At 36.9% G+C, this 26,961-nt stretch overlaps 1 protein-coding gene across 1 annotated transcript; it reads left to right on the top strand.

The window, feature by feature from the left end:
* Positions 1 to 3,307: 3,307 nt before the first annotated feature.
* ift74 (intraflagellar transport 74) lies at positions 3,308 to 23,602 on the top strand. Its single transcript, XM_041814195.1, has 20 exons — positions 3,308 to 3,477; positions 4,528 to 4,661; positions 5,273 to 5,414; positions 5,556 to 5,604; positions 5,715 to 5,813; positions 5,954 to 6,014; positions 6,388 to 6,447; positions 6,636 to 6,697; positions 17,026 to 17,164; positions 18,754 to 18,816; positions 19,442 to 19,585; positions 19,697 to 19,737; positions 19,886 to 19,965; positions 20,714 to 20,767; positions 21,219 to 21,316; positions 21,469 to 21,595; positions 21,719 to 21,882; positions 22,389 to 22,514; positions 23,067 to 23,127; positions 23,244 to 23,602. The coding sequence occupies exons 2-20, from the start codon at positions 4,533 to 4,535 to the stop codon at positions 23,357 to 23,359; spliced, it is 1,815 nt and encodes a 604-aa protein (XP_041670129.1). The 5' UTR covers positions 3,308 to 3,477; positions 4,528 to 4,532; the 3' UTR covers positions 23,360 to 23,602.
* The last annotated feature ends 3,359 nt before the right edge of the window (positions 23,603 to 26,961 follow it).

The raw sequence follows: 26,961 nt of genomic DNA, 5'->3' as shown, positions 1-26,961 counted from the left end.
CTATTATGACTATTATCCTGATTATTAGTATGACAAGTTGAAAAAGTCTGCCTTTTTCATTGGAAAGGGGCCACTGAAGTGAAAGAATGTCTTTTGAGATATATTGTACTAAAGACGCAACACTTTTGTATATGTATTTATCGTTGTGTTCCTGTAGCCTCGTGGTGGTTGTGCTCTCATGGTTGAAGGGATGAAACTTTTGATCTGTGGCAGCCGGTCGCACAAAATGTGACCTGGTGTTTCTCTAAGGATGTGCACAACAAGATTTCTTAAATCTCATTAATTAGGCTTTACTTAAAGCAATGTAACAGCAGCTTGATTTAGAAACTGACAACATAGATTTAATTTAAGAGATTTTAACTCAATTTGTCGTGCACATTTATGCACATAGACCATTAAATCATGCCCGCAAGCCCAGTCTTAAGAGATGAGAATAATGCTCAGTAAGCTTATGTAGGACACAGTGACCCCTGCAGGTTAATAAGATATAAGAACAATGCTGGTGGGGGCAGAAGCAGCTGAAACACGTCTGTGTATATCACCGGGGATTTCTCATTCTAAGTGTAGAAGTTGATATAATGGCCTGTAATTTGCTAGAACCGCGTATAAGAACATATCAGCTGCTGAGCTCACTCTCAAAGTCCCACAAAGTGAGACCATCAACGTCTGAAAAGAAGAATAACTGTAGCTGTCAGGTTTGGCTTGTGTTATGAATAAAAAAGCTCCTCAGTAATCTATCCAAGGAGCATCGTAGAGCTTCGTTTTCTGCCACCGCACTCGTACCAGACATGTACGTGTAACACTAGCTAATGAACACCTACTGTACCTGCAGAGCATGCTCAAAAACAACAGTGGGATGTGTTTGGTAGACTTACTATGTCATTTACAGAACCTCCTTATTGTTTTTGTGGGTTTTGTTTTTTTTTCATTAATTTGAATTTTATTTTATGGTTTGGAAAAAAAAGTGTTTATTGTGATTACTTGTTAATTAGTGATGTGATTGTTGAACATGAAATAAAATGGACTAAAACTCTCATGGGTGTGAACATCGCTCTTTTGCTGACAGCTCTACAATTTCTGCAGAATGACTCAGGTATTTTCAGGCTGAACCTATTTCATACTCTGCACACAGTGCCTATTACTTTTTATAGGCACTGTTTGCAGAGTATGACGTAGTTTCAGTCAGTTTTACCCTTTCATTGATCATATAAAGTATTCCTGGCTACCATTACACCTTAAAGACAAAAGAACACTACAAGCAACTCAGAGAAAAGGGTTCTTGAAAAGCATAAATCAGAGGATGGATACAAAACAGTCCAAGGCACTGAACATCCCCTGTAGTTCAGTTAAATCCATCATCAAGAAATGAAGGAATACGGCACATGTGGAAATCTGCCTAGATTAGGTCGCTCACTGAGTGAGCATGCAAGAAGGAGACTAGTGAGAGAGGCCACCAAGACACCTATGACTACTTTGAAGGAGGTACAAATTTCAGCAGCTGAGATGGGAGAGAATCTGCATACAACAACTGTTGCCCCGGGTTCTTCACCAATCAAAGCTTTATGGGAGAGTGGTAAAGAGAAAGACACTGTTGAAGAAAACTCTGATTAAATTCTGAACTATTGTTCACCAAAGGGCATGTGGGAGACTCCATGGTCACATCACCACAAACACACCATCCCCACTGTGAAGCACGGTGGTGGCAGCATCATGCTGGGGGGATGCTTCTTAGCAGCTGGCCCCGGAAGGGCTTGTAAAGTAAGGGGTAAAACTAATGCGCCAAATTTAGGAAAATCCTGGAGGACAACCTTATTCAGTCTGCAAGAGAACTATGGCTTGGGAGAAGATTTTATTCCAGCAATACAAGCATACATACAGCGAAAGTAACACAGAAATAACCTTGCAAAGCAGATGGATTCACCTGTTTCCGTGTTTCTCAATCCATCTTGCAAAGCTTCCATCTGAACAGTTTGGGCCTGGTTAGAAAATGACAGGTGTTGTCTCTCTTCTTTGTTTTGCCATTACAAGCCAGGTCATGACACCAATCAGCATCGAGGGGCAGTACTTTTGGATACGGCAGAGTCATGACATAAGCAAACAGCGACAAGAGGCCGGTGCAATTATGGCGGAAGAGATTATGGCGGATGCAGCCATAGCGTAAGTTTTAACAGAACGTGACAAAATTTCTTCGTTAAAAGAAGAACAAAGAACAGCACTGAGTTGTTTTCTTTTCAAAGACGGAAAAAGGTCTTCAACAGTTTTCTTTAAAGGAGGTTTGATCAGTTCAGGTTTAAACACCTGCCAATGTAGAAACCCCAAATTTAATAAATAAAGATGGCACATTATTGAATATGTGAAATACACACAGAGTAGTGATTTGCAACCTTTTTAACCATTATTCAATTAGCTACAGCAGAAAGACAAGTTATTTAATTTTCAAACTGGTACTCTTTTTAATATACATATTCTGAATTTAATGCCTATAACATTTTCCAAAAAAAGATTGGACAGGAGCATGTTTACAACTATGTTACATTTTATTTTCCTCTAACAACAGCATGAAGATGAATTTAAAATGTAAATGTAATATTAAGAATATTCTGTTGAAGCAGAAACAATCAGATACTGACCTCTAGTGGAGGCCTAAGAAATAAAAAGATCACCAATCCTCTTTATTTTCCAGTTGACATTAGATGTAAGAAATTGCACATAAAATAAGACACAGAGGAGTAATATATATATATATATATATATATATATATATATATATATAAAGGTAGAATATATTACAAAAAAATCAAATTGATAAACTAGATATTGAAACAAAGTAAAATTTAAAAAGAGAAAGTTTGATAAACAGTACTTTTGAAAATTGGAATGCACAACACAGATAGATGTGATTACTATGGATTGGAAGAAACAGTGGGACATGGTATTTTATACTAGCCTATTGGAAATATGAGGCAGAACAAAGACAGTTCATTTTAGATCTTAAAAAATAAAGTTGGATATAATAGATATACTCCAAAAGAACTCTGAAAATAAGTGTTATAGGGTTTGATTTCATTGTCTCAAGCAAACTAAAGTGAGTGATAGAATATGATCATTTTTTTAAATGCAAAAGGTAGTATTAGATAGTCTGATCCACACTCCATACCAGTAGGTGGCGGAAATGTACCAATTCGTTGTTTGCCGCCAACAAACTTCATTAAAGAACAAGAAGAATGCATTTCCTCAGTTGGACGGTCGGGGGCAGCATCTCACCTTTCAACTCGTGTTCCTTCTATATCCAGGAGAAGAAGACGGTTACTGGGGTAACGTCAACATCATCTCGAATTGTCGACTTTCTTACGAAGAAGCTACTTAGCTGTAGTTTAGTATTTTGTTGGAGACATAAGTATATCAACGAAGACGACTACTGAATATTTTAGAGCACCGCAATATCGTCGAAACTACAAAGAACGAGTCCAGTTTAAGGTACGAAACCTTAGCTAGTCTATCCGAGCTAGTCCATGGTAGCAAGCTAACGGTTAGCATTAGCACTGTTGATGACGGCTGGTAAACTAAACGGCTGATATGACAAGGAATAAGAAAAACCTACCAATCTGAGTGTCACCGAGAAAAATAAACTCAGAAAAGTTTGTGACATGAGTATAGCTTAAGTTTTCAAACGTAGTATCTACAGTTTGTGATAACTTAGCTAAGCACAAGTGCTGTCTTGAAGTACATCAACAGTTATATACGTCTTCAAAACTGCCTCAATATCCGAAATGGCAGTCAGCAGCTTTCAGTCTCAAGAATGTGTTTTTACGCTAATATTTTTTTTCTAAGCTCAAACAGGAAAGGACCCCCCCCCAGAAAAAAAAACAATATAAGGCCATTCTTCCCTTAGTTAGTGAATAAATATAGCCATACTTGCTCATTTCCTCGTATATTTGTGAATACTTATCACATCTCAGTAGCTTCACATGTCTATGTAAGGTGTAACTTAGACAGAAATATGCTACAGTGCTGAGAAAAGGTGTTTGCCCCCTTCCTGATTTCTTTTTCACATTTAACACACTGAAATATTTCAGATTTTCAAACAGATTTTAATGTTAGACAAAGATAACCAGAGTAAAATTCAAAGTCAGTTATTTAATGATGATTCTAATTATTCAAATATATATTATTCTCTTTAAGAGCCCTTTTTCAAATACATCTATTAGGTATACCCATGCTTAATATGTAGTTTAACTTTTGGAGACCCTACATTGTAATTTCAGTTTGCTCCTTTCTCATATAGTGTGTCTGAACAGGATGTGTTTAGTTGGATTTGCACGGTATAGATGGATAGAAAATAAATATGTCAGGGTAAAAGAATATAGTTAGACCTAATAACTAATCTAGCCACCCACCACCCTTCAAAGATGTTATTGATCAACATAAATATACTGAAAAGCACTGAGTTTCAGCAGGTTGTAAAATTAATAATAATTTCAGTTTTCTCCTCAGAACTGTTACTTTTAACATTTATGCTGTATTTAGGCATCATGGCAAGCCAACGGCCTTCCTCTGGCATGGGCCGCCCAGCTAGCCGCAGTGGTTCTGTGGTCTCTGGAGCTGGAAGACCCCCAACTGCTATGCGACCTCCTCCTACAGCTTTACGTGTTGCAACGGGGGTAGGTCTACATCAGCCTGGGTGCATTTTGGTTTTGAGAATATGTTTTCTTTCTGTTGGATACTCTTCCAAACTTACAGCAGCAGCATGTCAATGTGAATTAAGAGAAAGATAAAGAACATGTAAAAAAAACAAAATTCTCTACTATGATGCTCTAGAATTTTAATTTCCTATTTTCCAGTCAATACTCCACCTTGGATTTCAATTTTTTAGAAAGGATCTGAGATTATCTTATTTATAAGGTTGCCATTAGCACTTTTTATTCATTAAAAAGTTTCCTGATGGCAGTTTGTCTCTGATTCTTGCTTGTCATTTGTCCTCATTCTGTGTAATGCAAGTTAAACAATAACAGCTGCAAGATGGCCCGTCACATCACTTATATTACTGACTCCTGCATATCCTTTCTTGTACTTGTTGGTCTGCATAGTCTTTTGAAGACTTACATTACTTCCCAATTTGAAGGTGCTATTCCTCTTATCTTTTAAGAAAACCACTAGGACTTTTTTCTGCCACAGTCAAATATTTGTATCTTATAACTGAGGCATGTACTTGTAGTGCAGTGAGACTTTTTGCTTGGATGTTACAGAGATTTTACTTTGTTTTTCTATCCAGATGGTTCCAGGTACTAGTGGTCATCCGAGTATGAGGGGTGGCCTCACCACCGCCACTCCTGGGGTCTTGTCAGCACCAATCAAAGTGACTGACAGGCCTGTGACCCAGCAGGGCCTCAGTGGGATGAAGACTGGCATGAAAGGTAAAGTAGATTTGGCATCTTACTCTTTTCACATGGAAAGATTGATGGTTTAATCTTAGAGCTGAAACTTTTTGCCACTCTGAGCCACCTCTCTCCCTCATTGTAACTCCCCCATCGCTTTTCTTTTCCCATCTTCAAAAGGACCTCAGAGACAGATTCTGGATAAATCCTACTACTTGGGCCTTCTTAGGTAAGACATGAGTCTTTCTGTAGTCACCAACCATTTGTTAAACTACCTGTTTTTACACATTTGTTTATTTTACCATGTAAAAATGAAGGTATATGTTGGTGTGTTGACAGGAGTAAGATTAATGAGTTAACTACAGAGACCAACAAGTTGCACAAAGAGATCGACAACTACAACCAAGAGAACTCAGTTTATCTCTCCTATGAGAAGAGGTTAGTGATGGTTTTGATATTAAATCTTGAGATAGACCATTAATTACGTAGAGGCCCATTCCACATTTGTATTATGTTATTCAATTTATTGGAGCATTTTTTTTATTCAACCACACTTTGTGTTTCTTTCTCCCCATCAGAGCAGAAGTACTGGCCAATGAGATTAAGGATTTACAAGGCCAGCTTGCGGACTACAACATGGTAAATGACTGAACTCTTTTCTTTGATTATTTCTAGTTTGTGGTCCTAGGAAATAATCCTGATATTTTTACACAGTATTTACTACTTTGTCATTACACCATTTCTGACATTAGAAACACAATTCTGAGACAGACTGGAACCAGCTTTAGCAGTTTAATGATTGCAAATGTTTGCTGAAAGATTAGTTAGAAAGTTTAGTGCTAAATAAACATCAGCAGTGTTGCCTGGTATAATTCAAAACAATTTTTCATAATCTGTCAGTCTTGTTTAAAATTGGCTGTGTTATCCTAATTAAACAGTGGATCATTCCTACAGATTACAGCTAAGATTTTAGAATTCTTGTTCATGCAAATTCTCTATTTTTTATTTTCAGCTGGTGGACAAGCTCAACATCAACACCGAGATGGAGGAAATGATCAATGACTACAATATAGTAAGTATTTAAAATGAGATATGTAGTAACCTGCTGAGTCCTAAATCCTTAAAAGATGGAAGTCCATCAAAGATTTGAGACAATGGGCTGATTTGGGGTAATCAAAATTCAACAGTAGAGAATTTATAGCAAATGAAACAAGAATGTCCTCTCATTCCTTTCGTTTTTCTTTCCCGTGTTCCTTCCAGTTAAAAGCCCAAAATGACAGCGAAGCTGAAAGCATTGACAGCATCTTCACTGAGAGGAGGGAGTAAGTCCTTTGTGAATGTTTGATTGCTCTAGGCTTTTCTCTCAAAGGCTTTTGTTTTTTACAAAAAATTGTATAAGGATTGTAACACCTGCAAATGTAAAACCTGCCTATAATCATAGTAAACCACAAATGTAATACACAACAGCAGTAATACAAATAACTGTAGTAGTCTACTGCAAATGTGCTATTACATCTGCAGTGGTTTATTAGATTTGTGAGGTAAAAGTCACAGTCTCCCAAAACCGTATTAACTGCCCCCAAATGTAATGTGAACATGAAAAATGAAAGTTGTAGTCAATGTTTGTTGTAGCCTTTTTATACCTGTCAGTGGGTTCAAATCAGCTTACGCTCAAGTCACATCAAAAAATGTAGTCATGGCCATTTTTGTTCGCCATGGAACATGATGTTTCTACAGAATCTTAGAACACTGTTAGAGCCATGAATGGGAAGAGGAGTGGATTGATATCATTTTTTGCAGAATTCAAGGGGCTCTCCATGAATCAAGCCCTCAGAGGGGTTCATCTTATCAAGCTATAAGAAATCTTACTGTTCATGGAGATGTGACGAAACATACATTTTTCTGCACATGAACAAAACTTACAGGACAAGGCTGTGCTTGTTAAGTTTGATATCTCTCCCTATTCAAGCAAGTAACTGTGTCTTAAGAATACAGGGCTCCAACTTCCTTAGACTAAGAACAATTTTGGAGTGGACTGGGATTTTAAGTCATCATAAGACAGTAAAACTGGCTGGGTAAACAATGTTCCTGTGCATTATTTATTATTTCTTCAGAGTGCTGTTTTGACACATTTTAATCCACTCTGCAAAGATTCATTGCTCTACCAGTGTTTTAAGACTCTGAAAAAATGACTTCCTATTTCATGGAGAACAAAAAATTGCCATGGCTTTGTTTACTGATATGACTTGAGCTTAAGCTGAGTTGAACCCACTGGCAGTTGTGAAAAGGCTACAACAAAGAATGACCTCAACGTTCATTTTTCATCTTCACATTACATTTGTGGGCAATTAATGCCGTTTTGGGAGGCAGTAACTTTAACCCTCCCACAAATGTAACACATCCCTGCTAATGTAAATACTTTAACATTTGCAGTAGCCAACTGCTGTTAAGTTTGTGGTAAATTTATAACGATGGTAGGATTATTACAGCTGTATATCTGCAGTACTTTTGTGGTTTATTATTTGTGGGCAGTTATTACATTTGCAGGTGTTAAAAGGATTTATATCATAAACTCATGCCCTAAAACTTAGAAAAGATTATACATAATACTTTGTATATTTAGTAATCAAACTGTCAAACTAATTACTCCTAAAACACGTTAAGCATTTTGTGTTACAGAAAACTAACAAATGTTTTAAGTGTCATCAATGGTTTATTTAAATGACACATTGTTATCAAATGGCATGGTGCAATGTTATAGAAATATCAGCTTTATTTCACTGCTAAATTTCAATTTTAACCCCTTAAAGCCTGAAAACACGAATAATAGCCAGAAAATTCTCATTTTCTTGGAACTGAAATGTTTATTTAACTTTCTACGGAAATTTAAAAAAATCAAAATTTCCATAAAATTTAACAAATATATTTTTAGTATCTCATTTCATTCATTAAGTGTTTTTGGTAACTGATAATCCACTTGAGGGCATTTTTATCATTTATCAGATTGTATTCGTACATTTTTTTTGAGTAGTTTATTGAGCATATTGATTAGATAGAGGTATCAGAAAAGTATGTATCAAATATGATACAACAGGCGTTAGAGGGTTAATATGAATAACCATATTTAAAAACGGAGTATTTTCAATACACAAAATTCTTAAAGAATTTCTGTTTTGCACCACTGGCAAACATCCTTGAAAATGTGGGAGATGGGGTGCCAATAGCTGTAACCCATGTATGGAAGCTCATCTTCCAAGCAGGTGTCAAATGTTCAAGTCTAACCAATGGCTTCTCTCCCACACATCATCCCTCGCTGTCTCTCCCTGATTTATTATGCTTTATACTTTTCCTTTCTCACAATAAAAAGGCAAAAGCTCTAAAATATAAATCTCAAAGCTGTTAGCTGACCCACACTTGTAAAGAGTTATTCAGTAGCTCTTAAGAGCTACATTTTGCTTAAATATGATTACAAGGACACAGTCACGAAGAAAACAGTAAAGGATCCCTCCTAAACCATTGCACAAGGTTTGAAACATCAGATGACTAGACTTTGTCCTTTGTTCCTTTCCTGGAACATGAGATACTTTGATAGGTCACTGTTCTTTGTATTAGTCAATCCCATATTTATCAATCAGATTTCCAGTTATTGAAAATGTGTCCTCTGCTCCTGTACATGGTTGCAGTGTATACCATAGCTGTTACCATTTTTTTCTTTTGCAGCTGGTGACATTAGGCTAACTTGGAGCTATTTAGCCATGGAAACCTCTCATTTAACTTTTGATCAACTGTTTTAGTACGGAAATCTCTTCCAGGCATTTAGTGATACAATGGCAATTTTGTGAGGTCAGTGAGACTGTGTTATATGTCTTTATGACTGACCTCAATTCTATTTCTTGCCACTTCCACTTCACAATAATAACACTTTATGGTTTACAAGGGTAGGTGTAAAAGTGCTGGAATTTCACAAATAGAGATCTGGCAAAGATGGTGTCCAATGTCACATTCAAGCCACTGAGTTCTCACATCCTATTGTAAATATTAAACTTTCATCCACAGACATTTTGTGTCTTTATGGTGGATTTTATACACCTGTTGGCAATGGGTGTAGCTGAAATATGTAAGCTAAATGGTAGGTAGGGATGTCTGCTGACTAATATCCATAAAGTGCATCTCAGGAGAGTGGATCTTTGGACTAAGCACATACATGTGTGCACTGTTTACGTCAGAGTATGTATAGAAGTCACATGTCAGGCTTGAATAGTCATTCAGGAAAGTAGACTGTTGAGTAGAAGCTAAAATAGTAGATCTTTAGCAACAGTGAAGTTTAACACATCATTTTAAAACAAGTGCAAAAAGCACAAATCATTTTTTTCTGTCCAACATTTGAACAGTCGTACAGTAGTAGCAACAAAGCAAGGATAAAGTAACCTCAAGAATAATAAAACCTAAACAGTGCTTAGAAAATAAATAGTAAAATAAATGAATATAGGTGAAGCACCACACAACAGCCTCAGAGCAAGGAGGTACCGTTCTTTTTTTTAAACACAAATCATTGTTTTGTTTGTTTTTTTTTTGTTTTTTTTTGTTTTTGTTTTTCTTTTTTACGGTGAAGATTTTCTCCTTGTTTTGTCCCTGGTTCAACAGCAGCTGTTTGTTTCTTCATTTTTCTTCACTATTTGCTAATCAATGACAGTCTTCCCTTTTAATGTATGGATCTTCAAAATAGCCATCCTCCTCTTCAATCTCTTCTATCTGGCTGTTTTCCCACTCAAAGGTCAAAGTCTGACCATTGAGGTATCTTTCTGTTTTTGAGAAAACTGTTGGCACAACGTCCCCATCCTCCTCCTCCTCGGTGTAGTTCAGCCGTCGATGACGGTAGTTATGGAAGAGCTTGTACCAGGAAGGCCCCTTTATGGCGCATATGATGACCACACATGTGCATACTGCCAAGGCTGCAACGCATGCTGTGAACTTCCATGTGTTTCCAGACACTGGTGTTGGGCCTAGTTTAAGTAGTGACAGGAAATAGAGAGGAGAGAGCAGCCTGTTTATACTTTCAAATATGTAACAGAAGATTGGCTAAATGAAAATATGGTTATCTTTATTTGACTACCTTTGTTGATGTTGTTTCTTTTATTTGATGTGGTCTTCAGTATGGTTGATGAGGCCCAAGACTTCTTCACACTGACAGCTGTGGGGGGTTTTGGTGGGTCTGTGGTGAAGGTGGTTGTTGGTGAAGGATAACACGCAGCTGTCACCTCCAGTAGATTCCTTCCAGCCTGCTTTTCAGGAGAAGTACAGAGGGCTTTTGCTCCCCCTGTATACCCTGGCATCACATAAAATACATTTGTTATACAAATACTGTCATTACTGGTTTTCCCAAATGTTCTCAAAACTCTAAACATAAACAGAAAGCAGTAAACTACTTTGTCAAAGCTCCAGCGCTCAGAACCATTTTCTGTCTTCTGTAAAAGTCCACCTCCATCAAACCTTCCATCACAACAATACACACAGCTATTGCATGCTAATGACTTACAGAGCATCAAATAAACACTGATGTGATCAATACAAAACTCCTCCATCAAAAGGGTCTCTGTGTGTTTTTAATTCAAAAGGCCATGGTACTTATTCAAAAGTGTGTGAAAATACTTTTCCCTTTAGTTTTTTTTTTAGTAAAGTATGCAGTTTAATGTCCCCAAACAGCACATGCATATATTACAGTATATGCATAAGCAATACTAATGTTACCTAGTTTGGATAACATGTAGTAAATAACTTTATTTGGACAAGAACAACTACAACGAAAATCAGTCACGTGACATGCCGGATACGCTGTTTCAAACATCGATTGCATGAATATATTTCACATTCATCCGGGAAACCCCCTATAGAAAGCATTTGAGAGGGGCAGGACTTTCAAAAAAATTCTCAGAAAATGATTCGTTAAACATTCTGTCTCGCACATTCATGACGGGCCAATCAGAGTGACAAGACAAAATGAGGTAGAGGATATGCACAGATCCACTCCACTCTCCACTAAGTTGAGCTTTCAGTGTGGCCCTGTGCTCTTGTTTTAATAAACAGATAAGGCCCAGTTCGGATAAACCTGATGCTATACTATAGCTGCATACGAGCTAATTGCTACACTGGAGGCAGCCATTGTGCTACTTGCTAACACTTCAACTAATCCTCCCCCATAACTATCACAAACTCAGACTAACGCAGGTCAGGGGAAGAGTTGAAATATCTTTTCTGTCATGAAAAGCTTTTAGTGCTGTTTCTTGCTCATCATTTCATAAAGAAATTTGGCCCAGTTCAGTTCAGATAAAACTGCTGCTATACAACAGCTACATCCAAGCTAAAGGCTCCACTGGTGACAGCCATTGCTATCGGCTTCCAGTACAACTAAACCCTGCCTGTAGCTACCACCTCATTCTCCTCAAATGGCGCTGATTGGTTGCCATTTTTAGCTTTGGCACAATTGTTTTTGACTGTAGCTTCGCAAGATGGATTTGGCTGAAGAAGGACATGAAGACTGGCCATTATATCTGCTTTGTAAGGTTAGAAAATCAGTCTAAAGATACAAAAAAGTAACTAAGGAATTACATGCATAATTCCATTATTTTGTGTGTATCCAACTGGGAAAAACTGTAATCATACCGCCTTTTTACATCAGTTCATGCCTGAAGAATAAGTCATAAATGCAAGGTTAAATAATCAAATAATTACCAATAGAAACACCTGCTGCTTTGATGTCTTTAATGGTGCTCAGCAGCGGGCAGGAACAGTTCCATGGGTTCCCCTGTAGGTTAAGAACCTGGGACAAGACAGATAATAACAGCTAAATTTATAAAGGTATATGTCAGTTTTGCTTATCTGCATAACAAGTTGCAAGTGTTTATTTAAAAAAAACAAAAGGTATTAAAAGTAAGACTCATTTACGCATTAATGGTGATTAATTGAGGTCTATAATTAATGCATTATTTATTTCCGCTTTAATTGCATGCTTTCAGTACACTTCTGTTAAGCCTCTGCAGCCACAGTGATCTAACTGAGTCCACCACTGCCCCTTAATGTCTCATTTCACCTTAAAACAGTCAGACAGCTCAGTGGACAAGTCAGAAGTCATCTGCACTTTTTTACTGTTCACTTATTCTCTTTTCAATCCATAACAAGTCCAATTTTCTCTGTGGCTAAGTCAGAATCTGTCATCTAACAGTCCATTTAAAATAAAAGCAGGTTTTTATCCAAACAGGAACTCTTTATTTCATTTCAAAAATTCAAAAATGAAACAAACCTGTTTCAAACCCAAAGTAATGGAATTTCAAAATGCAATAAAGACGGAAGATTTATCACAAGATTTTAATCCTTAGACAACCCTGACAAAGAGATAATAAATAATTCAGGGCTCTTTCTAAGATACTGGGAAAAGAGTATTGGCTGATATTTACCTGTAGACTATTGAGCCCTGTGAAGAGCTGGGGATGGAGACTTGTCAGCAGATTGTTGGACAGGTCTAGCTCTGTCAGGACTTCAAGACCAGATAAACACCCTGGGTCCAGGCTGAAGAAAGACAGTAGTTACACATGTAACAATAACAATAACTAAAGCCATTAAAATACAAATAGTTTCACAGTCATAACTTTTTAAAGAGATACAGTCTTCCTGTGGCCTAACAAATACTTCACAAGTGGATTTAAAAGTCTAGTGCAGAAGCAAAGATACAACACTGCTTCATTTTTATAAGCTTGTGTCTTTCATTTTCTTGCTTTTTTACCTGCTGATGTTGTTCCCAGACAAGGACAGCACACTGAGGTGGGGTACCACAGAGAAGTACTTTGCTGGTATACTGGTCACTTTGTTTCCTTGAAGTCTGAACTCAACCAGTACAGAATAACTAGCCAGGGCCAGTTTGTCAGCCTCATTTAGAGTAATCAGACCCCCGTCAATCAACAGTTTTGTAACAGAGGAGTTGTTATCACTGTGAGGGATGACTTCAAGTCGACTGTCAGTCAGTTTTCTCTCCTGCTGATGAGTGATGGTTGGAAAGATGGACAGTTGTTAAAATATATAAACCAAATAATGGATTTCACATTTCTTCCAGGAACCACATCCTGGCCCTGGTTCAGAGTCTATGTAAAAACTATTAATTTTCACCCACTAAGTTTTTGTTCAGCAAAAGGACAGTGGAATAAATACTTACCAGTTTGTTATCTTCAACAACAGCAGCATTACTTCCTAATGTATTCAAAGCTGCAACTGTCCACAACAGAAGTAGAAGAGTTTGCTGGAACCTCTCCATTATACTATCCTGAAAACAATACATAAGGGACTCTAAGTAATAAATGCTTTACTTGTTAAAATGTATCTAGCTTGTTTCATGTGCTAAACACACAAGAAGCTGGCAGAAACTTGCACTATGTAATAATCTTTGGCTGCTTTTCTTTCTACTCCTATTATACTATACGATACTAAACTATACTAAACTATACCATACAACAATACACTACACTATACTATACTGTACTGTACTATACTATACTATACTGCACTGTACTTTACTCAACTATACTATACTGCACTATACCACACTACACTATTCTGTACTGTACTGTACTCAGCTATACTATACTATACTATACTATACCAAACTATACCATACTACACTATACTATATGACACTACATTATACTATACTGTACTGTACTTTACTCAACTATACTATACTATACCAAACTATACCATACTACACTATACTATATGACACTACATTATACTATACTGTACTGTACTTTACTCAACTATACTATACTATACCAAACTATACCATACTACACTATACTATACTACAATACACTATACTATACTGTACTGTACTTTACTCAACTATACTATACTATACCAAACTATTCAATACTACACTACACTATACTATACTACACTATACTGTACTTTACCGTACTCTACTCAACTATACTATAACTATACTATACCGTACTTTATCATACTACACTACAATATACTGTACTGTACTGTACTGTACTGTACTGTACTGTACTATACTATACTATACTATACTATACTATACTATACTATATTATACTATACCATACTATACTATATTATACTATACCATACTATACTATACCATACTATACTATACTATACAGTACTTAACTGTGGTGTACTGTACTGTGTTGTACTGTACTGTACTATGCTGTAATGTCCTGTACTGTACTGTAGTATACTATAATATACAATACAGGACATTACTATACCATAATTCACTTAACAATGCTTTACTTAACAACACAATGCTGCACTATATTACTCTACATTATACTGTACTGTACGTTACAATACTATACTTAACAATACTATCCAGTACAATGCCATACTCAACGACGCTACACTTTACCGTTCTATACTATACTAAACTATAATTACAAAACTATACTATACTATAATATATTAAACTATACCATACTACACTACCATAGTGTACCGTAATTCACTCAACGATCCTATACATTACAACACAGTCCTGCACTATATTACACTACATTATACTTTACTGTATGTTACTGTACTATACTAAACAAAACTATACAATACAATGCTATACTCAACAATGCTATACTTTAACATTCTATACTGTGCTATACTATACTATACCGTACTATACTATACTATACTATCCTATACTATACTAAACATCACTACACTACACTACACCATACTGTATGATACTATACTATACTATACTATACTAAACTATACCATACTACACTACCATACTATACCATAATTCACTCAATGATGCTTCACTTTACAACACAATATTGTACTATATTACACTTAATTTTACTGTACTGTACTGTATGTTACTAAACCATGGTAACTTATATTATACAATACGATACAATACTATACTTAACAATGCTATACTTTACTGTTCTATACTATACAATACCATACCATACCATACTATGCTACACTATACTATACCATACAACACTACACCACACTATAATATACTATACTGTACTGTGCTGTACTTTACTAAACTATACCATACTAAAATGCACTATATTGTATGGCATAGTATTCTCTATTGCATTAAACAATTCTATACAGCAATTCATTTCACTGTGCTATGCTTGACTTAGCTACACAATACTTTACTTCATTTTGCTACACTTGAATATACAATACAATTTACTATACTATACTATAGTGTGATTTAGTTCATTCTGCTATATTTGGCTAAGCTACGCTATACTTTACTTCCCTTTACAATTCTTTTTCTTAGTATACGTTACCGTGCTATACTGCACTGTACTCTGCTATACTATATTTTGCTGTGCTAAGCTATTTTATACAATCCTATACTATCCTTTGCTATTCTGTGTTATAGTATACTAAAGTATATTAGAATGTCTTATGGTTCTTATTCCTACCAACTAAGAGTAAGTGTGACTGGATACAAGGTTACTGTTGTCTATAGTCAAAATGAAAAACCTTAAGGCCTTAATTTTCTTTCTGTGTCATGTTATCATTTGACACTTATGTGACTGTAGTATGAAAACTTAACTTCCTTCAGTTTACTTGATAAGATACTGTTTGTTCCCGAACTTGCCTTCTTTATAATCCATGACATATATGATATTTAGGCTATGTCAGGATGTTCTCTTGTTAAAGGACATTACGCTACCGGCCAGCGTTAAAGAAAGAACCAGCATACTTGCACCTTTAATGACTATGATTTACCTTCAATGATGATGTAGGTCAGCCTAATAACTTTTCGTCCTGTGTAGAGAACAAATTATCTTTTCAAACATTCCTGAGATCTTACACAGTTTGTCTCAGACTTAAACCTCTTGCTGTCATTATTCTATATGATTGAATAATAACCAAAACGGCTTACCTGTACTTCTACCGGCACTCAGCTGAACTTTTAATCACCTGTCAGCGTGATGTAGCCTGCTCAGCCTGACCTTTGTTCCATGTTGTAAAACCTGACACATAGTGCAACAGTTTGCTAAACTTTTATGGTAGATGAAGGGAAACCTACTTTCTTCATTACTGCTTCGCATTAGTTAGAACTCTCTTGAGCCTTTTATTAACACCCCCTTAGAAAAGTTTAAGCATTACAGCTAATCATTGAATAGGATTAAGGGCTAGTTATTAGTTTTATTACATAATGTGGCTTGAGAAAGAACGTGATTACAAGCTGAAGAAACAGTAAATATGGCAAAGAAGTAATTACACTATTGAGTGGTACTGGGGGGCAGAGACAGGAGGATGAAGAGGGTAGAATTAATTTAGATTATAAGGGAAAGGAGAAATATAAAAAGAAATGAGGGGAACTTAAAAGGAGAGAGAGAAGAGGATATATTCAAGCAAAAGAAGTAAGACAGACAAGGAGCTGAAGAGAAAGAAAGGAATTCTGTAAATCTTCCCAAACCACCTGATATCTACTTTACTTATCTTATTTGTGCTCTTTTATTAATATTTATCTTATCCCTCACATCTTTGATGTAGTCTTATGTTATGTCTCCCACCCCAAACTTATTTTAACCAAGGCAAAACTAATAATAAAAGAAAAAGCAAAAAAAGACTACTCCCACCTTCTGTGTTTACTCTCCAGGAGAGAGGAAGCTATCAGAGCGATAGAAGAGGAGATCAGGAGGGAGAGGAGGGTTGCTGACGAGGTTGTCCAGTCAATGCCAGCTGCAAAGCAAGAAAAGTATTTTGCAATGACAACAGCCAATGAGGACCTGCTACAGGTAAGAATAAAGTATAGCCCTGTTTACCACTTTCTCAATTGCATTTGTATTTATAATTCTTTGTTTCTATGCTGCTATGGACCTTTGGGTTCAAAATATGGTAATCATCCCATGAGACTCTCTTACCCATGCAATGTGGGGTCAAAGAGGACAACCCTGAATAAACACCATTATGCAATAGATGTAGTTTGATTAATCACAAATGCTTCAATAATACAGTGCTATGCAGAACTTTTAGGCTTGTTTGGGCCAAAACATTTAGGCTGAAATAAGGCTTGGATGTGGCGTAGATGGGCACTATCTGAAAGAAAGGAGGACTGACATGACAGCGGTCATGCTCTGGATGTCCTTGCATATTACCAAGAGCATGGGAAAATAATCTGTTGAGAAAATAACAAAGTCAAGATGTTTAGGGCGGAGTAGGGGTTGGATGTTGCAAGTAAGCATGGCCTAGGGTACCAACTGAGTGGTACCTGATTGAGTGGGTGGGACCCTGTCATGCTGTGGATGACCCAAGGGCCTGAAAGCTGCCAGCAGTTCAGGGGGTATCACCAGGTGTAAGAAGGCCTAGACAAAAGGAGATGTCATTGAGCTTGACCTTGGCTGCAGAGCAACACACAAGTTTGTCAACATGTGTTGAGCGTGACTCCTTCCGCCCCCTCCAACCCCAGGTTGCACATCTGGCCCCCTTGGTGAATCTTTACTGCCCTACATGCCTAAAACTAATGCACATGACATGACTTTATATATTTGAATGACATAGATATGTACACATCAACTCCAGTTCCAAAAAATGGGACATAAGGCACCATTTGATCAAAAACTGCAAATCTACTGTGATAATTGTACAACGTGGACTTAGGAACACTTCAGAAAACCAATGTCAGTTACTGCTGTATGTCACTACATCTCCAAATGTAAGTTAATGCTCTCATTAATTTACATTGCTCATGTAAACTGAACGCTATTTTCAGCAACTACATAAAGAGCAGCTGGCATTTCAAACTGGTTTTGGACATGATATTAGCTCAATGAGTCCTCCAGGCTGTAGAGAAAAAGGACCCTCCACATTGTTACCAATGCAAAGTTCAAAAGCAGTGAGAAAATGCCAAGCCACATTCTGCACAAGTAACAACAGCATGGCTTCACAATAAAAGAGTGTGGGTACTTGACTGGCCTGTATGAAGTCCAGACCTGCCTCCCACTGAAATGGTATGGCACATTATGAAGCACAGAAAATGAAAATTCCACACTACTAAGTATCTTGAGATGTACATCAAGCAAGAATGGGATGAATTCCACTTTCATTTCTTCAACCATTCCTGTCTTCAGTCCCCAAACACTTACAGAGTTCTTAGAAGTAAAGATCATGTAACACAGTACATAACAACGTTTTACAACGCATACATACAAACATCCAACAGCTAGGCTTAAAGGAATGTCACACACTTTTACAAAATCAATTAAATGCTCATGCCACTACTAGGCTGATATTATTCACACTGTAGTTTGATACGGGTGATTACTTAGGTATCATGCTGTATTACTACTCTTGTCTTGACTCCTTGTTCTTTTGTCTTGTTTTGCAGGAGCTAAGTGTTATCCAGGAAGAGCTGGACATTCTCATAACCAGGAAGGAGGACTACGAAGCAGTACGTTTGGTTTACAACAAGCAGGAGGATAAAAGGAAAGGATGACAAAGAGTTAATGTAGAAGAGCAGTGTTTTTAAGACATTTCACAAGTCATAGAATGCAATTTCTATCTGTGTTAACAAATGCATGCCAGCTGAAGTATAAGAGCTTATTGATTTTTCTTTTTTTTTTCTTTTTTCTTTTTTTTTTTTTAATATTGCCTTTGCTTTTTGGCAGTATAAAAAGGTAGTTCCCAATGTCCTATAAATAAATCACTGGCATGTCCTGGAGCTTAATGAAAATGGAAAAAAAGATGGATAGATGAATGGCTTTAGAAATAATGCAACATGAGGCAGTAGAAATTACACACCTGAAATAAGTACAAAGGGCTTTCCAGAAGTTTCCAAATGCACTGTAGTGTGCCTGTAACACTAACATCTGAAGGGCAATGCAAGAAAGATTTATTTATTAAGCACCAGCAATACATACAGAAATCAAAACTGCTTTACAGATCTGTAGTAGTAATATCAGTTTTTGTCACTATTACCTTTTTCTGTCTGTGTGTTTTTGTAAGTTTATCTCTCCCTTTGTTTAAAACAAATTTCCAATTTAAGAAAAAAATCTAACATCATTCTCTGTGTACAGGAGCTCGCTCACTCGCACATAAAGCAGGAAGTAGTCCGGCTGCATGAGACTCTGTCAGCACTGGAGGCGAAGCGTGATGCCATGGAAGCTGAGCACAAGAGCCTCGGCTCCCCACAGGAGGAACGAGAGAGATTGTTAAAACAGGTTTGCTTCACACCAAGGCTCCATCTAAGTCTAGAATGTAAACAACCTCTTAACTATAAGCATGATTAGTAGCCATTTACATTAAAACAATATTTCATGTTTTAACTCTAGGTGAAAGAAGACAATCAGGAAATTGCCAGCATGGAAAGACAGTATGTACTCTTAGTTATTGCTTATTCACATATCCTGTTTTTGTTTTCCTCAATCACCTTGTTACTTTTGAGCCAAATAATTTCTTTCATCTAAATGTGTGACTGACTTAGTTTCTGTGTAATAATTAGTGTATTTGTGTGTTTTCAGGCTAACAGAGATCAGAGACAAGACGGGACAGATCACAGAGGAGGTCCGTCAGCTGGAGCAGGACTCTGAGGAAGCACAGGGTAACATCTGATGACAGCTTTCTACTTGTCCAAACCAGTCACAAGTTTTTCTCCCTGATCAAATGTTTTTGAAAAACTTCCCTGTGGGTGTGCCAAGTTGAATATTTTGGTGGGGACCAAGGTGTCGTGCTGTAAAGTGCACCAGAGACCGTCAGCCCCTTTTATTGCTACAATAACGACTGAAACGAACAAACATTTTCATTGGAGGTATATATTCAGATTATTTCCCTTTTTAGTGGCTGTATTTATGATTTAGTGAACTTTGACCATCACAATTTATGAAAACCTAAACCAAACAATAATCCAGAACGAATTGATATCAGTTATTATCAAACCCAAAAAGGCCATTGACAATATAGTATAAGGACAAAAGTATTCGGCCAATATCCAACAGGGATGACATTTCATGGATCATCTTATTGCAAAGGTGGCATCCATCACATTACCATGCTTGAAGTCTCTGAGCTCTTCACAACAAATGTTTGTAAATGGGGACTGCTTGGCTAGGTGCTTGATTTCATACACCTGTGGCAACAGATCAGAATAAAACACCTAAATTTGATGATCAATAGGTGTGACCAAATACTTTTGTCCAATATAGTGGTACTGTAAATTAATGTTTCATACATTTCTACCTTTGACAAGTTTTTGCTTGTCTAAAATCTTCCTGATTTCTTTTTTGTCTTGCTATTAACAGGCTGATTATCCAGCACCTTTTAAGACTAAATATGTTATTTTCTGTTTAAAGGGGAGTGTCAGCAGAAATACAAGGAGCTGAAGAAAAAAGAAGAAGAGATTGATCGTAAGTTGAACTTTTTATTATTGCCAAATTGAAATATATGTCTTTTGTCCATCTGTCTTGTGATGCTTTAACACCTGCAGTCTGGAAAACTGCCTGAAGTTTTTTCCAGTTTGTTCTGTTCTCCATTCTTTTCTTGATACTGTGAATATGTTGAACGACAACTCTCATTTATATAAAAACAAAACCGTCATCATAGCATCAAGCTCTGTTGCTTTATTCGTGACTTCAAGGCGTTTTTATTGATTTATTTATTTACTTTTGGTTATCATGCCCATGGGAATATTAAAGCCAACAGATTCAGGTTCATGGTTTCAGTTTCATACTTTTAAATGTTGTCACATTTAAAACCATGAACGTCTTAGACGTCATGTATCTTAACCACAGTTTGATTTATGAGTATAGTAACATGAAGTTTGTGGTAACTGGCAGAAATATTTTGTCCTTGTTTCAGGTTACATGGGGTCATTTGAGGGCACTTGGGCTCAGGAGCAGGAGAAGATTATACAGTGTCAGGAGAACATCATTTCCATCCTGGAGCACTGCAGCAGGGTGAGCTGAGGAACCCAGAGGAGGGCGATAGACAGACAAAAGTCTGGCAGGATAGCCTGGAAGAGAAGATTAAGCATGTTGTGTATTTTTATGTGGTTTTGTGTGTGTGTGTGTGGGTGTGTGTGGGTGTGTGTGTGTGTGTGTGTGTGTAGAACATGTCGCGGCTACGTCAGGTGGATCAAGTGACAGCCAATGAACTGAAGAACATGCAGGAAGTGCTGGTTAGTAAGGAGACGGAGATGGTTCAGTCAGAGAGCACTGCCAGGGGACTGACAACTGGTAAATAATATCCTTACACATAAAATGCCTGTTAAATTTACCTTCTTTGGAAAACCTAACATGCCAAAACAAGCAAAAACCACCCATCCCTCTGTGTCCGTGTCCTTCCTAACCTCCTCCCAGAGTCACAGCGTCTGCAGCAGGACTTGGAGAAGATGCAGCAGCTCGAGGGAAAGATCACAGGTGAGCTCAGCAGCCTGAAAGAGCGTATCCATGCTATGGAGACTGAGCTGATCACCTACAGGGACCTGGACACCCTGAGGCATGAAGCAGAGGAGAAAAAAAAGGTAAATGTGATATACTCACAAATCCTGGACTGACTTGTGGATACTGTTATCCTGGATGGCTGCCATAACTGCAGTGAAAACTGCAGCAGAGAAAGTTGGATTAAATTATTAGACAGCCACTGATAAAGGCAGTTAATTGTGGTTGGAAGGATTGCGCCGATGCATTAGCTGGTCTCCAGTCACTTTAATGCTGATGTCTAGCACACCTATTTAATCAAAAAATGTTATATTCTGGACAGACAAGGTCACCTGTTGGAGAAACTCTGGTTTGTGCTTGTTGCCAAACAAGGGAAAATGGCATTGTGGGAATCTTAAATCAAAACTGAATAATACATCAGTATTGGCTCTGATATTCACAGTCAGTGTGTCTTTAGTATTTAGCATTATCAGCTCTGTCATCTCACTTTGGGTGTTTGACAATTTTGATTAAATACAAAGCTCCTGACTATCTGTGTCCAGTACAAAGAAGTTTAATAATGACATGGCTGTATGTTGCTCTGTTGCAGAGACTACAGGAGGAGCGGGTGTCTCTGTCTCAGCGTCGGGATTCTTTCAAGCAGCTGCTTGATGAAATGAACCAGAAATATGAAGCTCTCAAGACCAAACTGCAAGAAAACGAAACTCATACTCAGGTTTGGGAATTACTGTTAGATTAAGGAAATATATTACAGATAATACCTATGTGCACAAATTTACTGGAGCTAGATTTTAATGTCAACATATCAGTTAATGTGAACAATTTATTTTACAAGCTAACACAATTATATCTGCAGCATCTTAAAGATCTAAAACAGATTACATCACCCTTTCATTAATATTTATTGCTGCACTACTTAAAGGATATAATGGTCTGATGGTTTCAGAATTTGCATGCGGCTTCTTATCATAAACTCAGTTTTTTTTATTTATAGAGAAATCTTGCAGGTTTTTTTTTTCTTGACTGCACAGTCATGTTTATATGTATTTGACAGATGCAATCATATTTATAAAAAAAAAAAAAAAAAAAAAAGCATTGTGACCGGGAGGATTTTTTGTCGATGATAAGGTGTAAGAAATGCATATTAACCATAGAAATGCACTGTACACTGACAGGGGAAACTTGCCGTTTTACTTTACATAAAATTTCATCATTCTGTTCGTAGTAACTTTATTTTTCTTTGTTTTCTCTGTTTCTGTGTGTTTAGCTGGCTAATCTTGAGAGGAAATGGCAACACTTGGAGCAAAACAACTTCGTCATGAAAGAGTGTATCCTTCTTTTATATGCCTGTCACTTACTACTCAGAGCAAGTCTTGTTGGAATAAGCGTGAGGGGTGTCACCTCTGCCTGTTAAAGTTTGATCTTTCTTTAACTGCAGCATCAGTCATCGCTTCAAAAACCCAGGAGAGTGACTACGGCTCAGTCGCCAAGAACGTCTTCCAGCAGGTTGATGAGTACAACAAGAGTCTGATAGAATCTCTGCAGAACCACAGGAGTTAAACATAGGCAAAAAGTGTCACATTTAAGATTCTTCAGCCTGACAGAACACTTCAAAATGATACAGAAAACATGCCTGTTTAAGTCTCACTTAAAAAGAGCTCATTTCCTAGAATCAAACTGCTCGTGGCTGTGAAAAAAAATACCAAAATGTATGTGTAGTGAAAAATTATATTTATTTGCAAAATTTTGTATTTTAATGCAAAAGACAGTGTAATTATAATAAGAATAAAAAAGTTTTCAGAATGCCTTGCTCAAATGAGTTATAAATGTTATTTAAGGGGAAACTCATCAGGTATATCAGCTTTTCCTTGAAATAAAATGTGCAGTCGGTTGGAGAACAATTAAAAACTAGGGCTGCAAGCAGCACTGGAGGGCCCTCGCATCCCGGCACATGTCGGTGTGTTTTGCAATTTGCGGTACGTGGGAATAGTCAGATGTTGGGCAAAAATCCAAGACTTTTTAGGGGGTTTAAGTACCCCAAATCGACCACAAAGTGTCAGAAAAAGAATAATAATGAAGAAGAAAAAACATTACAGATACAATAGGGTCCTTGCTCTGAGGTCAGTGCTTGGGCCCTAAATATCCTACAAAAATGGCTATATTGTATTCTGTAGTATAAGGAGGTTTTCGGCTGTTTGCACGCTGCTGTATTTCCACTCATGTTTAGCACATTAGAAAATAAAGGTGACGCACTAATGTTTTTCACTTAAGCATTCATAGCTATATCATACAATGCAGAGCTCCACAGCTTCCTGTTTTGCAGTGCATTCTCTTCTAGTTAGTCCATTCCCTCAGTTATGGATATTTTTGTCCAAACATCTGAGTAATAGAGGAGGAAAGAAATTTTTTTTTATATTTATTGCTTTTAATTACAGGAAAAACAGATCAACATTTTGCATAAAATCCAAATGTCACTCTAGAAATATATTTGACCTTTCCAGTAGATGGATATCAAAGACTACAGTAAACATTACAACTGAGGGCTGCAGAGCGACCCTTTGCAAATGTTCAGAACAGCATTTAGCGGCCAGCATCCTTGCTCAACTCCATCCTTCATCCACACAACAGTCTGACTGATCCAAGTCAGGGTGTGATTACTGGATCCAGAACTTTGCAGGATCTTCAGAGTCCTCTTGAAGTGTCCATGAAAGGAGGAGCTTTTCTGGGAAGCAGTTTGGGGCATAATAAATGATGTTCAGTTAATGAGACAGTTGTTCCTGTTAGGATTGTGTTTGAGGCTGTGCACTGTTACACAGAATATCTCCAGCATCTTACAGTCATATTAAGATGCATAGATTTTAAAATAACTAAAGCACTGACAGTTAGTTGAGCAGTTATGGCGGACAAAACCACAAATACAAGCAGAGCACCCACAAAGCAGCCTGAAGAAGAGCAGCAGAAACACACACATGAAAAAAATGGCATCTTTTTAGGCAGTGAAATCTTCTGGTTCAAAAACATTTCAAACTCTGTCTCAGAAAGCTGACAGGAAAGAGAGACTTTATGTGATTTATTTTGGATACTCTTGTTTTCATGGCAGATAATTTTATGTAACTTTTTTTGTATTTTTACCATCCCCTTACCTTTCAGCTAATAGCATCCCTCTGCTCTTAAGCTAGACAACAAATCTGAGTTTCAAGACTGTAAACAAAGTCAAAATTGTTGTTATTCACTTTTATCTGCTGCTTTTAACATTTAGAAAAAAATTGCTGATCCTCTTCAGTTTAGTCTTTGGTCATTAAGGCTGCTTAAGCTGTTTAGCTAGCCAAATTTTACATTTTGGATCACTACTCGACATCACATTAAAGACCAAGTGATAGCAGTAAGCTTGCAAGCGATAAGCAAGGTATATTTCAGTATTTCTGAAGTTGGGTCATGAGATATTAGGTTGTAGAAGTAGCATAGTTTACAGTGATTTTGTGCTTTGCCCCTTCAAACAAGGCATGCTTGGGTAGCTGCTAGGCAGCGTAGCAGATTGGTACAGTTTTACTGCATAATTTAGTGAGTTTAAGGTAAAAAAAAAAAAGAGTAAAAATAAATGTTGGCTCAGTTGTATGCTATATCAAACATTTTTGGAGCATTTAGTTATTCACCCAGATATCCTATGTGTTTTGCTCAAACAGCTGTTCACATAGTGAAGCTAAAGTTTGCAATGCATAATAACACTAAACACAGTTTCTTGGTGAAAAATACAACACTCGATAGTATGCAGTTGGGCCAGCATTGCTTTTTGACCCCTATTTACCTTAAACTTGCAAAAGGATGAAGAGCTGCTGTACCCATCTGTAGCACTGTATAGCCTAGCTTTCCCAAGCATGTCCTGTCTGAAGGGGCAAGGTTCTCTGAAATCGGGGGGCTAATGCCACTACTCTCCCCAAATGCCTAATATAACCAAACATTTCTGCATAGAAATCTGTTCTTGCCAATGTAGCTTGAGTATAGTTAAAGCGTCAACTCTGAGCTGTTTCTGGGAAAAGTGTTTGTCCATTTATTCTTTACCAAGTTAGCAGAGTTAGCCTGGTAGCTAACTACTTTAATTTGTTTTTCAAAAATAAGACATTGAAGTAAGTTAATTTTCCCAGCTACGCATTTTATTAATGGTGGAAAATAGGATGGCTAGCTTGAAATGCTAGTTCCATATGCATCAGTTTTCAAATACGCAAAAAGTTGCTAACATGCTAGTTTTAACAATAGTAGGTTAGCTTGTTTCCTGGCTAACTGTTTAACACATGACAACTGTTGAGTAAAAAATAAAAATTGGGGTGTCTTTATGTTTTCCTGCATGTTTGTAGGCAGAAGTAAATTCAGCAGGTTAAATGAAGATTGTTTGGTAGATGACAATTTATCATTTAACAGAAGTTATTCAAGATAGCAGATTTTGATTCAAGATTTTTTTTTCAGTTTTCATATTTGTTTATAGTTGTGGACTAGCTCTAGCTGGTCAAATTTAGCTTGTTAACTGCTGACAACTTTAAGCCAAAAAATAAGAGATGGTGTTTGGATTTTTCCACCTTTATCCTCTGTATATAGGTTGCTGTATTTCAGGATAATTTTAGCTTTAGCCATGACAAGCAGTATTAATTTAACTTGCTTGGTAGCTTGCTAGCTAACTGCTAAAAACTGCTCCGATAAAAACACAAAATGGCATTACTATTTTTCCCCCTTATCCTGTGTGTATTGGTAGAATTTACTTCAAGATAGTTTTAGCTTTTAATTTTGCTATTAGCTTCTAGTAAACTTCAGCAGGTTAAATTTAGCTTGTAAGTTATAACTTTTACATGACAAGCAGTGTTATTTTGCCTTGCTTAGTAGCTTGTTAGCTAACTGCTAACAAATGATAACTCAAATATACAAGATTATGTTTATTTTTTTCCCCATTCATTTTTATATTTTGGCATAATTTAATTCAAGATTATTTTGGCTTTCATATTTGCTATGAGCTAATAGTAAACTCTTGCAGGTAAAATTAGCTTGTAAGCTTACTCTTAAATGGCAGGCAGCATTAATTTAGCTTGCTTAGTTGCTTATTAGCAAATTGCTAACAACGACTAAGCCAAAAATGTAAGATGCTGTTAGTTTAGTTTTCCCCTGTTCTTGTGTAT

This window comes from Cheilinus undulatus, linkage group 19 (assembly GCF_018320785.1).
Source record: "Cheilinus undulatus linkage group 19, ASM1832078v1, whole genome shotgun sequence".
NCBI lineage: Eukaryota > Metazoa > Chordata > Actinopteri > Labriformes > Labridae > Cheilinus > Cheilinus undulatus.
The sequence above is the reverse complement of the archived record's forward strand: the minus strand, read 5'-3'. Positions and strand labels throughout refer to the sequence as shown.